This window comes from Oenanthe melanoleuca, chromosome 1 (genome assembly GCF_029582105.1).
Source record: "Oenanthe melanoleuca isolate GR-GAL-2019-014 chromosome 1, OMel1.0, whole genome shotgun sequence".
NCBI classification, from domain to species: Eukaryota; Metazoa; Chordata; class Aves; order Passeriformes; family Muscicapidae; genus Oenanthe; species Oenanthe melanoleuca.
This window is the reverse complement of record NC_079333.1, coordinates 79,480,799-79,496,308: the sequence shown is the minus strand read 5'-3', so window position 1 is coordinate 79,496,308 and position 15,510 is coordinate 79,480,799. Positions and strand designations below refer to the sequence as shown.

Here is a 15,510-nt window from a genome sequence, read left to right as displayed (position 1 = left end):
TTTTACTGATTAAACTACTTGCACTGTCTCTTTTACATATTTTGAAGTTCCTCTTAAAATGCCTTTTGGTGGTCTTACTTGTTTTAACTGTAACTTTCTTTGTCCTGTGATGTTCTCAAGATCTATTGCAATTTATTCACACCACTTGTTGTAAATGAAAATTCACTCACTGGATTGCATTTTTGCTTTTAACTTCAGGCTTGTATGTGCTGCAACAACTGCGATGTATTTCAGCTGGATTCTAAACAGCAGATTTTTGCTCTTGGAGTGCTACATGTTCCCATGTTAGTGCACCTCCATCTGCAGGTGGAGTAGCTGTGTGTCCCCATCCTGCTGTGTCAGGGTAACCCACCAAGTGACTGCTGAGCGAGCCTGTGGCTGTGCATTCTCTCTCCAAAGCTCCAAGAATCAGCACATAATGGTTTCCCATTTCTGCAGGCTCGTTGCAGTGAGTTTCTGATGGATCTTGTGTTGGCTGTGGCCTCGTGTGTGCAGGAGGTGACTCAGCTGCCCACCAAGGCCTCAGTGCTGCTTTGATCCTAGGGTTCAAAGATTATTTTGTGCACATTACTGTTTCCCCTCTTTAAATCGTGCAGGGATCTGTCTTGGCAGCTGGACAGAAAAGGAGATTTAAGCAGCCCCACTTCAGTGTGGATGAGCATGAGGCAGTGAAGGAAGCTGGGCCTTGTTCTTTGGAGTGTCCACATCCTTCATTTACTTTGTGCTATCTAAAGGCACAATCGAAAGGCACAGTCTAAATCTTCTCAAGGCACAGTACAGAGAAAGCTTGAGTTGAGGGAGATGGTGAATGTGGCAAGTTTAGGGCTCTGATCTCACTCAAGTCACAAGCCTGGTGATACCTGCAGCTCAGAACTGTGCTGTTGGGCTGCTGTGGTTGATCACTAGAGATCCAGAGGTGCAGCAGAAAATAAGTGGGCATAAACACAGATAAGCTCTCTCTGCCATCACTGTTGAGGTTTTGTACCTGTGCTCACCCTCACACCACTACACTGGCAGTTGGGTGATTGCCAGCACAGCACAAAAAAACAAGGTGATCTTTTTTTATGTTGTTGCTGCACTAGAAAATTAAGAGCGATAGCTTGTACAGGCATGAAGAATTGGGTCAAAGATCAGTTTATCAGAGCTGGCCAGGAGGCACCCATGAGACACAGGGAGGAGGCCATGGCTGCTCTTCCTCCACGCCGTGCATGGGTGGCACTGGGCAAATGTCTGAATAACACATTTCTTTGTGCTTGTGAGCGTGAGAGCACAGGCAGGTAAAATAAGCCGCTGCAGACGTTTTACAAATGAACGGCACCTCCCCCTTCTGTGAAAGCACCTGCTCGGCTTTGCTGCGCAGGTTTCGTGGGCTCCACATGAGCAGGAAGAGCCAACTCTGCCAGGAGAGCTGCATTTTCATCGCTGCCGAAATGCGTCTGGGCGCAGCCCGCGGTGCAGAGCTGCGGCTGCCCCGCGCCCCGGCCCTGAGCAGCCTAGGCTGCGCTGCCGGCGGATTTTGACTCCAGTCCCGTGACAGAGCCCTGGATCTGGCAAACTGGAGCTGAGCCGTTGCCGGTTCCCTCAATTAGGAAGGCTTCCTGACTTTTGTTTAATCCCTCGCTTATTAATGGCGCTCACCTCTTTGATCAAAGATCAGCACTGATTTCAATTAGGGTTGAGCAAGAACCCAGTGACAGGAAAGGCTGTATCAGGAGGAGCAGCTGCTGTGCCCTGAAGGGTTTCTTCACCCTCATGACCAAAATCTATAGTCATAGGTGAAGCGTAGTTATTCCCAACCGAGCTAGAGAAAGCTCTTGTAATCCTTTGCTGGCAAAATAGCTCTGCTGAAATAAAAGCAGGCGGCACTGCCTGCCTGGGGAGCTCCAGTTCTTCCCATCTCGAGCGCAAGGGAGGGACCAGGCCCTTCCTACAAAAGGGTGAAGCCACGAAAAGATAAGCTTGGGCTTCACTTTCGGACATTGCTGGGGTGAGTAGCTATACTGTATCTGCCCGGGGTTTTTAATACCTGTGTCTTTGTTAACTCTAGCCATGCCTGTTAGAAGGAAGGCTCTCCCTCCTCTCCTGCAGAGGCGCATGAAAACTTTAATAGATCCAGATGACCAAATAAGAAGCAAAGCTGGGTTCTTAAAGCAATGAATGATGGGATGGACCCTCAAGGGGAATAAGTAACACAAGTATATTTTGGGGAGCTGTGGGGAAAAAAGGGAAGTGATGGATTTACTAAATATTTGCAAAGCCACAAGAACAAATTCTGAGCTATTGTCTGAGCACATGCCTGTGAGAACAGAAGTGCAATTATTTGAGTACCACACTATGTGGTGTGATACTTGATGCTCTCCTGACTACTCTATGTTGATAAAAACTAGGGATTATAAAAAGAAACAGTAAGAGTTGCATCAGAGGATACCAAAGCAGTGGGAGAGGGAAAGCCACATCAGAAGGAGACAAGTGGTTGGGTGTCAGCCACAGGTACAGGGGTGCATGGCTGCCTTTGGCCAACTTCACTAGAAACTTCTGCTTTGCTACCCAGCAATATTAGAAAGCAAGAGAGTGCATGGCAGGGCCAGGCTCTTTATGTTGTGGAAACAACTAAAAGAATAGCTGGCTGGCTGGAAGATAGATGCACCTGCTACTGCAGAGATGCACCACTCATCAACAGCAACCACAAAACCTATGAGATGTATCTCTTCCTGAAGTGACCAACTTCTGGAAAGGCAGACACGAGGGATGTTGAGATGGCAGAGTGGGAGGCATGGTGTTTGAATTGGTAGCCTAGAAGTGGCCAGGGTAGGAATAAGAGATGGTGCAAAATGTGGCAGGGGCATCCCCAGGGCATTTGCAGCCACATGAATAAATTAGAGAGACATGTTCTGGTGCAATTTTCCCAGCTGCTGTCCTTCCTGTGCTACCAATGATCCAGCATCTGAGCTTCTAACCCAGAAAGTTGCATGTTTGGTGTTTTCAGTTGTAGTAAGGTAAATACTTTGTCCTCCTGCCTGACTTGGTTTTACTTTGCTGCAGCCTATTATAGGGAAGTTAATCAAGTCACCAGAAGTGAAGAGCTGAGTGGAAAATGTGGTTTTCTCCTCCAAAATCCATTTAGAGGAAATGTTTTGGGAAATATTTTGCAGAAAACAAGATAACTTATATTTTTCAGTATTTTTTATTTTTCATCAGAAACTCAATTTTTGGTGAAAATTATCATTAGCCAAATATTTCCTTTTGAATGTGTCTTCCAGCAGAAAATGCTGTGGAAAAAAAATGCATATTGTTCTACTTGAACCTCCCTTCGAAGTTATCATCCAGGTTATAAAAAAGAAAGCAGAGAGTAACATGATAATTTTTGTGAGAGCAAACAGAGACTGAGGGTTTGTGCTGAGATAGGATGGAGCCATTGGAGGCCAAGGAAATCTCAGAAGGGTCCTCAAGGCACCCAGAATCACCTTGTCTGTAATACAGTGATTTTGGAAGGAGCTTGACTTGGAAATATTACTGGCTTTTCCCCTAGAAATATTTGAATTTATCTCTGTCTTAGGGCTGTAATTTTTTAATCTCTGGATGTGGATTGATGGTGTGACTATGGTAGGATAATTCGTCTATCTTGTCTACTTGCTTATCAGGGAAAACATGTTCATCCTGTGAATCATTTGAACATCAAATTAAAAAGTTGATTAAAGTCTTTCATGAGCAAAGAAATACATTGTTCCTGCATGCTGGATTGGGGCCACCTCCCAAGTGGCTTCTGCCCTCGCTGAGTGTGGTCCTGTCACCAAAACTCTGGTGGCTGCTCTGGCTCACTGCCCAGCTTGGACTGTGTCCCCATGGCAAGCCTGCCCTGTCCCACCTTGCTGGCCCTGCCATCACTACCTCTGCTGAGCAGGGCTGGCTGGGAGAAGGCACTTGGCACCTTCCACCTTTGCCTCCCACAGACAAAAAAAGAAGGTAAATGCCAAAGAAGGAAGAAAATAAAAGTCAGGCAAGACATCTCCATCCTGCAGCATCTGTGGCAATTGCTGAGACTCTCTGGTAAAAGTCCTTCCCTGTGTGTGCTACAGGCAACAGCTTGGGGCTCTTTGCCAGAGAGGGATCAGGCTTTGCATCCTCGAGGTGAGGAGCCCTGTGGCTTCACACACAAGAAGGCTGTGGCTCAGCTGGGAGTAGGAGCCAAGTCTTCAAGATGATAATAAGCCTTAATCAAAACAATATTTTTTTTTCCTTATCAGAGTACTATAAAAACCTGCCTTGCATCTTTCATTAACCTTCCCTTTTCAACACCCTAAATTTTGGAAGACTGGGCTAGCCCTTGGGGCAACCAAATGGTGCAACGCCTCAGTTTCCCTCTCACACTCTCCTGACATGAGAAAAACACTGAGCAAGGATTTTTCTCTATCACATGTCCTGCTGCTGGCACTGCAAACCAGACCATTCAGAAAGGCTTTGGTCCCTGCCTCATCATTCATGTGACTGCTGACTGAATACAAAATGTAAAAGGTTACCTGCTCCATGCAGATAACATCAACTGGGGCACATTTTTAACCGTCGCTGGAAACAGCAGCCACATTCATTGGACCAGTGCTGGAAAAGAGTCACCAACCCAGGGCTTGCAATATTTTCCTCAGCAGGTGCGTTGATGTGATGAGCTGCAGAGTTTTGCATAGGTGTCCTCCAGCTTGGTAAAGATGTTCAGCTGTTTGACTGAGGGGAAAATGGTTCTTAAAATTCTTTATGCAGATGGTTGCTTGGCTGTATATTAAAAGTTTTAGCTGTCTGCCTGCTTATTTGAAGGTTCAGTTTGACATTAAAAATGAAATTATGTGTTTGCACAGGAGGGAGAGAGGGAGGGAAACAGCAAAGAAAACTTTTAAGGCCAGTCACTGATTTGTATTTTACCTGTATCTTTTTAGGGCTGCTGCAATGACCAACTTTTGTCCAGGTGATTTGAAGAGGAATGTAGACAGAGGTCTAGAAAGGCTATTTTCAAATAGCTACCAGAGAGAGGGTTTAGTTTCTGGAGAAGACAGGATGTTTTTACATTAATTTTTATTCCTAATGGGAATTTTTTTTTTATGGTCTCCAAATTCTGGTAACTTTTACCAGCTAAACAGTTTAATTTGAAAAATATTTTGGTGACACCTGTCCATCCCTTAGTCTCCATAAGGGGGTTTGAGGATGAGTCCAGGAAGCTACAAAACCAACAAAATGCTGGAAAGAGGCTATAGGCAGGATGCATGTGATAATTTTTTCTGCAGAGATTTTGCTTTGGGAGAATACGGAAGTATTTGGTGATTTTAACTTGGAATTTCTCGTCTTTTCTTGCATGCTCATCTCTGATGGGTCAGTGCTGTACCAAGCAGGGTGCAAGGTGCCACAGAAAAATGTGCCAGGTGGCAGGATGCCTGGGGACTGATTATGCTATTTTGAATCAGTTTTTTGGGGGTAATTTCCTCATTTTTCTCTCTGAGATGCTGCATTTGATGAAATGTTACTGCTGCATAGTTCCATGGGGTGTCAGCAGGGAGGGCATGGCAGGGAATGAGCAGAGCACTGAGCAGAGGGGGACATGAACTGGACAGGACCAGGGCTGAGTCCCTCACAGCTTGGGGACTCTTTTGGAGGGCAGTGCTGCCACTCTAGGGTTGGATGGTCGTTCCTGTTAAAAGCTTCCATTTTCAGCTGCTTGTAAAAATTAGTGAAACCTCAGCTAGCAAAACACAGACCTTCCCTTCTAATTGCCCTCTTCTTAAAAACAGGGAGGGGTGATGATGATTTGAGCCACAATATTCACCAGTGTGGAAACCTCCACAGCTGGGGTGACACACAGGAGTTATTTCTTTGGCAGAGGGGGTGGATGTGTGGCTGAATGTGCAGTCAGGGAAGGCAGATGTGCACTGAGGGTGCATGGGGCAGGGCAGGTCTCTGCAGCATCGCTGGGGGAGCAGGGGAGGGGGAAGCAGGCAGCTGGTGCAGGCAGGATGGTTTCTCCCCGCCTATGCCTTGTGAAACATCTGGCAATAGTGTGATTGTGTTCTCCTCATGTGGCATGTGGGCTGGGTCTGTGAATCAGTATTTCACCATGGCTAATCTGCCAGGCCCCTGTTTTGGTGTTGCAGAAGTTGGACAACCGGGATGTAAATGAAACAGAGGCTGGTGGGAAAAGAAAGGTTTAATAAGGCTTGGTTGGGTCAATGGAACCACTGAGCAGACTAATACACACAGACTGCTGCAGGTCTGGAGGCTTTCTGCCTCTGCAGGAGCCACACTGTGCCGGGCTGCTGCCGAACTCTTGTTTTCCCAGAGGGCTGAGAGCAGCTCTGTGCTTTCCAGACCATGATACAATAAAGTCAGCATTGTGTCTCCAAGCCTGGGATCCCACATATGGCAGCCACATGACACAAAGCTTTAACCCACAAGAGACTCACTCCTCCAGCTCCAGCACTGTTTGACAGGTTTCTGGAGGTTAAAACTTGGCATCTTGCTGTGCATCCTCATTTAGGCTTTAGGTGCTATTTGCCTGCCTTTGTCTCTTTAGATGGTATTTTGCCTTGCTGCCCGGCCTCTTGTGGCCAATGTTTTTTGGAAGGGAGAAGGATATATTTGATAGATGGGTTGTTTGAAATTTACCTTGGTGGTGTGACTCATTGCAGGAAAGATCCCATGTCCCTCAGCCCTGGCACTTCCACTCACAGTGATTGACTGGCTCTTCCCACTTATTTTGAAGTGCATTAATGCTAATTAATTATCTGTAAACCTTATCACCAGCTCACCTACTAGGAAACAATACCCACTTGAAGACAGTAATCCCCAGAATTGATGTTATGATTGGCTGCCTCCCAAGAATTATCTCCCAATCTGTGTCAAAAATGTGCTGAGGTCAGTGGGTGCAGCAGTGGAGGCGGCTCCATCAGGGGTGACTGAGGCAGTGAGTGGGCCTCTTTCTTTTGTAAGAGCTGAATGGTGGAGGTTATTGCTCATAGCCTAGCCCACAGCAAGGTCAGGCCAGGCCCAGGATCTGTGCTTGGGAGGACGTCAGTGGGTTCTGGACACAAACCTGATGGATCGTGCACCCTGTGTGCGTGTCAGTCAGTTGTGGCTGACTGATGTCCCTGCCAGCACCCTGCTGCAATGAGGACAGGATAGAAAGAACAACTTCTGGTAGAAGCAGACAAATGGAATGGGAACTTTATTAATGGCTTCAGTGCCCAAACAGCAAGTAGGGTAATTGCACCCCACAGCCTGGCATTGGGCAAAATTCGGAGTGAGCAACAGGGGTTGAAGATGAAGTTGGGGCACTGAGGGGACTGATGAAGAGGAAATGCTTAGAGGGAAAACAAAGCAGTAGAATTTCAAAGGCAGGAGCCTTCCTCAGTATTTGCATATTCTCACTGACTTGATGTGGGAATAGGCATTTGTTGTGCAGTGGCCTCTGTGGGGAAGTCGAGTCGATGCTGTGGGTGTGTTAATGTCTTCCTATGGAGGAAGTCAATGCACAGGTGTTAATAGGGCAGAGCCTTGTTTTTCCACAAAAAGATTTCTGACTCATTACTGCTGCTGCCTTCTGATCCCTACCTGTGGTCTGGGGGACCCTTAGGTTCACGGATCCCCAGACAGCAGCTTGGTTCCAGCTCAGAGTCATAGCCCCAGCACTCCTGTGCCTGGAGGCAGGTGCCTCATCAGCAGCTGTGGTTTAGGAAAGTTTTGGTGAGGAGAAGCTTTGGCACCTCAAGCTCAGTTCCAGCCATGAGGCCCTGGAAATATAGTAAGAACCTCCCAAATTACTTTATAATGCAGAATTTGGAGTGCTTTGCTATTTACAATCTCCGCTTTTAAACAATGTAGACATGAAAAAATCCCCATGAGAGCTTTAAATTGCATCCATTATTAACTTCCCCTCAGACCATGTCTTCCTCCATCAAAATTGAGTCTGTTGTGAAGGAGAAGAACCGGATGGGAGAGTGCCCAGTGTGGGAAGAAAGGGAGAATGCACTTGTCTATGTAGACATCAACTCACAGAAAGTTTGCCGCTGGAGCCCAGTCACCAACGAGGTGCAGAGTGTGTCTGTGGGTAAGAGTCTGTACTCACTGCTTCATCCTGGGAGTCTTCTCTGTCTGCCCCATCCACGCCTTCTGGCAGGAGTCCTGCAGGTTGCTGGTCTCTCTCACTTTCCATGGGATCACACACCCTGTCTTCCCACAATGTGCTGCTGAGCACAGGGTGGCCTAAACCAGCTAAGCAGAGAGGACCGTGCACATGTTGCCCCTGGTAAGCCTAAATGGGAATTTGTGTTTCATTTTGGTGGAAAAATCCATGGAATACAGAGCCAGTGAGATGTGCTATCAATCCAGGGGAGAAGGATCTTAGCATCAGCTCAGCCTTTCCTGGCCAGGCATGTCCCAGCCAAGCCCAGATGCCTCGGTGAGGGCTGAGATGGCCCCAGAGCATCCTTCATCCCTGCTGTCTCTCCCACAGATGCCCGTGTTGGCTCGGTGGCTCTGCGGCAGGGCGGGGGCTACGTCATCGCCCTGGGGACCACGTTTGCCTTCCTGGACTGGGACACACAGGCAGTCACCACCATCCTCGAGCTGGAGCAGGATAAACCCAACAACAGGTTCAATGATGGGAAAGTGGATCCAAAGGGGAGGTTTTTTGCTGGTAAGTTCCTGGCAGAAATTTACCCCGGAGCAAAGGGAAACTAATTACAGTTATGCCTCATATAAGGCATTTTATTCCCTGTCTTGTCTGCTTGGTTACTGCCCAGTGGAGAAGAACATAGGACTCCACATCTTCTGACCTAGATGAGGACAGATGGTGTTGACAAGGGCCATCTGACAGGAAGGCTCTCCTACTTGGTGGATGGTGTTTTTCAAACAACTGCCTTCATGGAAAAGCCAGTGAAGAGCTCATGTAGGTGGGATTTTTTCTGGAGATGTAGAAAAGGATGAAGCTTCTAGAGCAGAACATGAGCTGCAGTTTGCACCCTTTATTTGCAGCTTCTCTTGCTTAGCCTGTGAAAAACAAGGATGTGGGGGAAAATCCTCAGCCTCCTGAAGGTAAGAAGGAGGTTTAGTTTGTATATTATGTAAAAGGTCTTCACCCACAGGGTGGTCAGGCACTGGAACAGGTTCCCCAGGGAAGAGGTCATGGCACAAAACCTGACAAAGTTCAAGAATTGTTTGAACAATGCTGTCAGGCACATGGTGTCCATCTGTTTTTTAAGGTCACAGCCCATTTAAATAATGAAAGTAGCCTACAAAGAGCAGCAACAAAAACACCATATGATGCCTGTCTGCATCTCGACTTTCACTGGGAGTGTGTCCTGGTGGTCCTTTGGGTTTTTGATGTCTCTGACTTAAACCTCATTGCGATGCAGAAACATCCTTTCTTTGGCCAGGATCTGCTCCTTTTGCTCTTTCTCATCAATCTGACAGGACCTGTTAGTCACTTTCACCATAGGATTGTAGAACTGTAAAATCATAGAATAGTTTGGGTTGGAAGGGACCCTTAAGACCATCTAGTTCCAGCCTCCCTGCCATGGGCAGAAACACCTTCCAGTAGTCCAGGTTGCTCAAAACTCCATCCAACATGGCCTTGAACACTTCCAAGCATGGGGCATCCACAACTTCTCTTGGCAACCTGCCTCTGTGCCTCACCACCCTCAAAGCAAAGAATTTCTTCCTAAAAATATTTTCTTTTTAGAAAGGAAAGAAAAAAAAAAAAATCACTATCCTGTGATTTCTCCCTAGGGCCTTTTGGTAACACTTAGAGGAGGTTTTTGATCAAACATGAGGAGCAAGCTTCTACTTTCTAACCAGAGCTCCCCCTTCCATTTCAGGTACGATGGCTGAAGAGACAGCACCAGGGGTCCGAGCGAGGCGGCAAGGAGCTCTCTACACCCTCTTCCCTGACCACTCAGTAATAAAACAGTTAGACCAGCTGGACATCTCCAATGGTCTGGATTGGTCTCTGGACCACAGGACCTTCTTTCACATCGACAGCCTGTCATATGCTGTCCATGCCTTCAGCTATGATGTGCACACTGGAAAGATTGGTACACACATGCTTTTGAATTTGGTGACAAGTAGTGCTACTGCTCTGTCTGCAGCAAGAGCTGGGCCTGTGAGATGCAGTGATTTATTTGACAGATCTCATCTCTTCTGGTTACAACTTGTCAGCTGGCTGACTGTGATATTTCTCAATATCTCAATATTTCACTCACCAGGTGTATTTGGTGAACAAACTTTTGACAGTCTTTCATCTTACTTTCATCTGGAGAGATGGCTCACACTTAGACCTGTCCAAGGAGTTGCAGGGAAGAAGTTATTTACACTGCAGAATGAGAAAGAGCTTTTAGGATGGTATTTATTCTTGAGTGCCATCTACTGGACTCGCTTTGATTCTACTAGCTCCATAAATAAAAGTGGAGAATGTGCATGCATGTATTTCACAGAAAATTATTCTGAGGATCAAGCTGTCATTGTGACAGAGGGTTCCCAACAACATTTTTGAAATTATTATGTTTTCAAATTTAACTTAAATTAATTTTATAAATATTTTTATTATATCTGCAAGGAAGAAAATTTAAGTGTAAGCAACTAACCTGATTTCAAAACTCTTTGAAATATTTTCATGCTGTATGAGCCCAATATACTCCACAGGAATTTAAATGGCTGAACTGCCTTTGTACTTTAAATAGTGCAGACTTTGGGTAATCACACAGAGTAATTACATTCACCCAGGTTTCATTTTGTTGAGAACATCCCTTTCTACAGATTTTAGGATATAAGATTTCAAACGAATATATAATGCAACTTTTCCCCCTGCACATATAAAAAAGTAGTATGTTTCAGCTTCCTAGGCTTGGCTTTATGCTCTCATCTCTCTATTCTTGGGGAGTGTAATGACCAGAAGGTGCTGAGTGGGTCAGATCAGGTGGTCCATGGCCCATGGTCCCTACTCTGTGGACCAGATGTGCTCATCAACACATCTGCACTGCATCCTAGACCATGAGCAGTTGGGTCCAGGCTTAATCAAAACTGGTTGCTTGGCTGGCCATTAAAAAGTAGAGGTTTTGATCTTTAGCTAGAGGAGATTGCTTATCACCAATGTTTAAACCCAGGTAATTATTTATGTGACATATCCAGGCTGCCATGACCAATGAAAGTCCAGGAAAAGTTATTGCATTTGCAGCAGTTGTGCTATGGCAGGCAGCAGGTGGCTTAACAAGAGAGATGGGGGCATTTTGTTCTCTTCTCTTGGTAGAATAACAGGAACACTAATTTGGTGCAGTCCCAGACTGCAATGGCTGTGCTGGGGATTTGTCTCAGGCTGAATTGGGCTTTTAACACATCTGCAGAATGTGGGCGTGATGCACATTTTGCAGCATGTCTCTCTCACAGAAAATGAACATAGCTATTTGCATGAGCATGGAAGATATTAGACTGGGGTTGATACAGAATGGGTAGCAGCCCACATGACATCAGCTTTGTAACTCTTCCTGCAGCCTGCCCCAAGCTTTTGTACCATCTGGAAAAGGAGGAGCAAATGCCTGATGGGATGTGCATAGACACAGAAGGGAAGCTGTGGGTGGCCTGTATTGATGGTGGCAGAGTCATCCGCATTGACCCAGAGACAGGTAAGGCTCCACCAGTTTGTGCCTGTGAAAGTGAGGGAATGGCAGCAGGAGGAATGGTCTGTAGGTGAGATAAGGTGGAATGTACTGCTCATTTCTGCCCCATGGGCTGCCAAGAGCATTGCTGGCCCAGGCTGTGATCATGTAAAGAGTGCAGCTCCCTGTGCTGCCTCCCAGTGTCAGGTACCCCTGATGAGCTGCACACTCTTCTTAATAATGCCACTGTCAAAAAAACCCCACAAAATACTGCATATAAATTTTCTTAGTGTTGAAATGTTTAACTGGCAAATGCTTTAAGAAACAGCATTCATCCCTGGCCAGGTGTCCCTGCACTTCCTGACCTCACACACAGTGCTGCTTCATTTTCAGAAAAGCAAATGAAGCCTCACAGATGTGGGGGAGAGCCTGAAAAATAGTTAGAGGTGAGACAGATGAAATAACTTGATTTTACCACAAGCTGTCCTTTAGGATATGGTCTCTGTCTGAAGAGGAGGTGCCTTCTGTGTAAATGTCACATCCTTGCCATATACACTAATAGTACATTCATAATTACATGCTTCCTAAATAATGAACATTAGAAAACAATTGCACATTTTTCCCAGGAAAAAGAATCCAAACTGTGAGGCTGCCTACTCCAAGGATCACCTCTTGCTGCTTTGGTGGAAAAGACTACTCAGAAATGTATGTGACTTCTGCATACGATGGGCTGGACGAGGCCACCTTAGCCAAGGAACCTCATGCAGGGGAGATTTTCAAGGTGAGCAGATTTCCCTTTCCCTTTCCCTTTCCCTTTCCCTTTCCCTTTCCCTTTCCCTTTCCCTTTCCCTTTCCCTTTCCCTTTCCCTTTCCCTTTCCCTTTCCCTTTCCCTTTCCCTTTCCCTTCTTTCCCTTTTCTTTCTCTACATCAGACCTGCCAAGCCTCATGTTCTGAGAGTGAGGTGGCCCCAGCTGCCCTTGCTCATCCCACTCACCTCATGAGCTTCTCCAGGTGCACTGCTTGTCTTCCCAGCCAGGCTCAGCTGTTTTTGCAGAGCTGTTCATGCACTTGGAAGGAAGATTTGGAGAAATTACAAGTCATAGTGTTGATGCCTGGGTTGGCCAAAGCTGGCTGGTCAGGATCTGAGGGCAGTGAGTGGGTATGGATCTGCCATATGGATAAAATATTCTGTAACACACTGCAAAGAATGGCTTTTGTCTCTTGCTATATTTTAATCACTTTTGGAAATTTCATTCTCTTGCTTCTCAGTTTTTAACTGTGCCAGGAAATCAAAATGCTTACAGGACATATTTCTCCTTTAAATGTTTAAATTTACTAGGGCAAAATTTGGCATCTCAATCCAAAAAGTTTTAAGATTTTTTTTTCTGTTAAAAATGATTGCTACTTTTTAAAAAAACATTTTTGTCTGGAGCTCTTGCATCTGAAACTTGTTGCTCTCTTCATTTTTTTTTGCACTATTATCAAAAAGCACATCAGAAGAATAAAGTGCAGTTCTTACTCAGCAATTGCCATCAACCCAAACCAAACTCTTTTATGGGTTTGGCCACAGCATGAAGACAAGTTACAGGAGGGATGGAGATCTATTCTGGGATGTGGGACACTCCTGTTGAAAGCAGTGCTTAGAGCAGATTTCTCATGGCTGAGAACTGATATATTCAAGCAGCACAGTTTAGAAGCCCACAGGGGGATTAAATAAATGTCTTTTTTGATTTTGTTCTTGAGTTCTCCAGTTCCACAAAGGAATTGATGCTTTCCAAACTCACATTTGTCTTGCAAGGGCAAAGCACGTTAAAAATTACTATTAATTGTTTTGAAGATAAGGACTACATGTAAGGGCCACAGATAACATTTAAATTAGCAAAATTATTCAGTAGTGCTTGATAATCTTAGTGATCTTAAAGAGTTTGAAAGAGCTCCAAGTAATGACTCCTTTTGGGCTCCTTTTGAAGCAGGGGACCCTCCACGTAGTAGTCTGTTGCTATGATATTTGTTCTACAATGTTTGAATGTTTTCATTACACTCAGTTGGAGATTTATCTGTTTCCTTTCTTTCATCTTTTAATTTTTCATTTTTTAAAACAGATAACAGGCCTGGGTGTGAAAGGGATCCCACAGAATTTCTATGCTGCTTGAACCTGGACATTAAACAGCAAAGAAGAAAGGCTTCCATCTTGTAGTAACTCTGACTGGAAGAAGTCAAATAAACTACAGAATTTATTTGTGTGAAGATTTCTTAGCCCACATTTGTGAGTGTGCTTGTTTGGAGTTGAAGATATTTCTTCTTCTGTGGGCCTGTGGCTTGATGCAATAGGTTAGAGAGGTAAAATTAATCTGTGTTACACCTTGGTAGCTTTTGTGGCTTTCCATAAACCTCTAAATGCTCAAGCATAGTTTTGCTGAACTTTCTGATGACCAGCTCTGGATTTTCAAGTCTGTGCAGTTCCCCAAGCAGAATTTGACTCCCCATGTTACAGTGATGCACCAGCAACGATAAGGCAGATTTTAATAAACATTTTAAGAATGGTGCCTTGAACTGGACTGTTCCTCTGCTGCAGGATTCCCCTAAAGTGTTTTTGTTTTTTTTTTTTTTTTTTCTTTTTTTAATCAGATCTATTTGTAGTATCCAGGTTCCACTTTTACACCCTCATTAGCCCTTTTCCAGGCTGTCCTGTCTTTAGGACACCACTTAGGCTGCTGAAAATAAACTACACAACCATATTTAAAGAAATGCTTACAGATGTTTTTTTTCCTCTGCATTCAGATGTGACCATGAAAACACTGACTGATTACACACACTCAGTGCACACACAGGCTGTGAACCACCAGCACAGCCTGGGATACCAAACAAGTTGTCCTTTCAGGGGTGATATTTGCACCCACACACATGAATTTCCCTTTGCTTCACACATCTTAATGTGTGCAGAATCTTGTTCCCTTTCTTCTGGTGCTCATCCCCCCCTGTTTCAGGTGTTTTCTGCCTTTTTCCCTTCAGATCCTCCTCTCCCTTCTCCTCCCTAAAGCACAACATCAAGGTGTATTTTTAGAGGCTGTTTAAAAAACGACCCAGCACTACCCTGGGCTCACTGAGCCACTGGATCCTTTCAGGATTTCAGAATGCTCCAGACCTGTAGATATGCAATGAAATCTTGCCTTTGCATTGAGTTTGCTATCTTTTTGCTGCCTGGAAAGATAAACAGCACATAATACATTTTCAGATCTTTAATGCTGACACTTCATAACGTTGCAAAGAAGGTAATAATGCCCATCATGTACCAGATCACACATTTTGGTGTCTTCCTCTGAGGCATTTGACCTTTTCACTCCTGCTATTCATTGAATAAAGCCCCCAGACACTATGAGTAGGGAGAAAGTACACAATGCCTCATGAGGATAATCTCCCCCAATAACCCATGCATGGAGGAGCAGAGGAACTGTGGTGAGCCATGCAGAAATGTTAAACACAGTTTCCATGGGGCTGTATGCAGATTGCCTCTAGAAAAAGCTGTTTTGTCCAAACCCAGCATCCCTCTCCTAGCCAGGGGTCCCTCGCAACTCTTTTGAAAGAACCAAGCTGGGCTTTTTCCTTTAAAAATACCTATATTGACCAACTCTCCTATGTGGTAGGCTTCTGTCCTGCTGGCAAGTAGGAGATCTGGTGCTGAGATCTGATCAGGCAGGGGTAGGTCAAGCCACATGTCCTAGGAAAATGTCCTACCTGTTTCAAAGGTGGGTGTGACAGGGAAAAGTTAGGTGGTGTGTTTGGCCTCTCAGTTGAACTGGGCCACAGCTTAGAAAGAAATCTGAGATCCAGAGGACCAGGAAGGGAGCTTTATTCACTAAGTACTATTGAATATACTTGGCCACC

The 15,510-nt window shown here is 45.2% G+C and overlaps 1 protein-coding gene across 1 annotated transcript; it reads left to right on the top strand.

The window, feature by feature from the left end:
* Window positions 1–1,465: 1,465 nt before the first annotated feature.
* Window positions 1,466–14,372, top strand: LOC130253019 (regucalcin-like). Its single transcript, XM_056491239.1, has 7 exons — window positions 1,466–4,643; window positions 7,915–8,083; window positions 8,489–8,671; window positions 9,852–10,067; window positions 11,520–11,651; window positions 12,251–12,405; window positions 13,728–14,372. Exons 2-7 carry the CDS (start codon window positions 7,918–7,920, stop codon window positions 13,776–13,778), a joined length of 903 nt encoding a protein of 300 aa, XP_056347214.1. The 5' UTR covers window positions 1,466–4,643; window positions 7,915–7,917; the 3' UTR covers window positions 13,779–14,372.
* The last annotated feature ends 1,138 nt before the right edge of the window (window positions 14,373–15,510 follow it).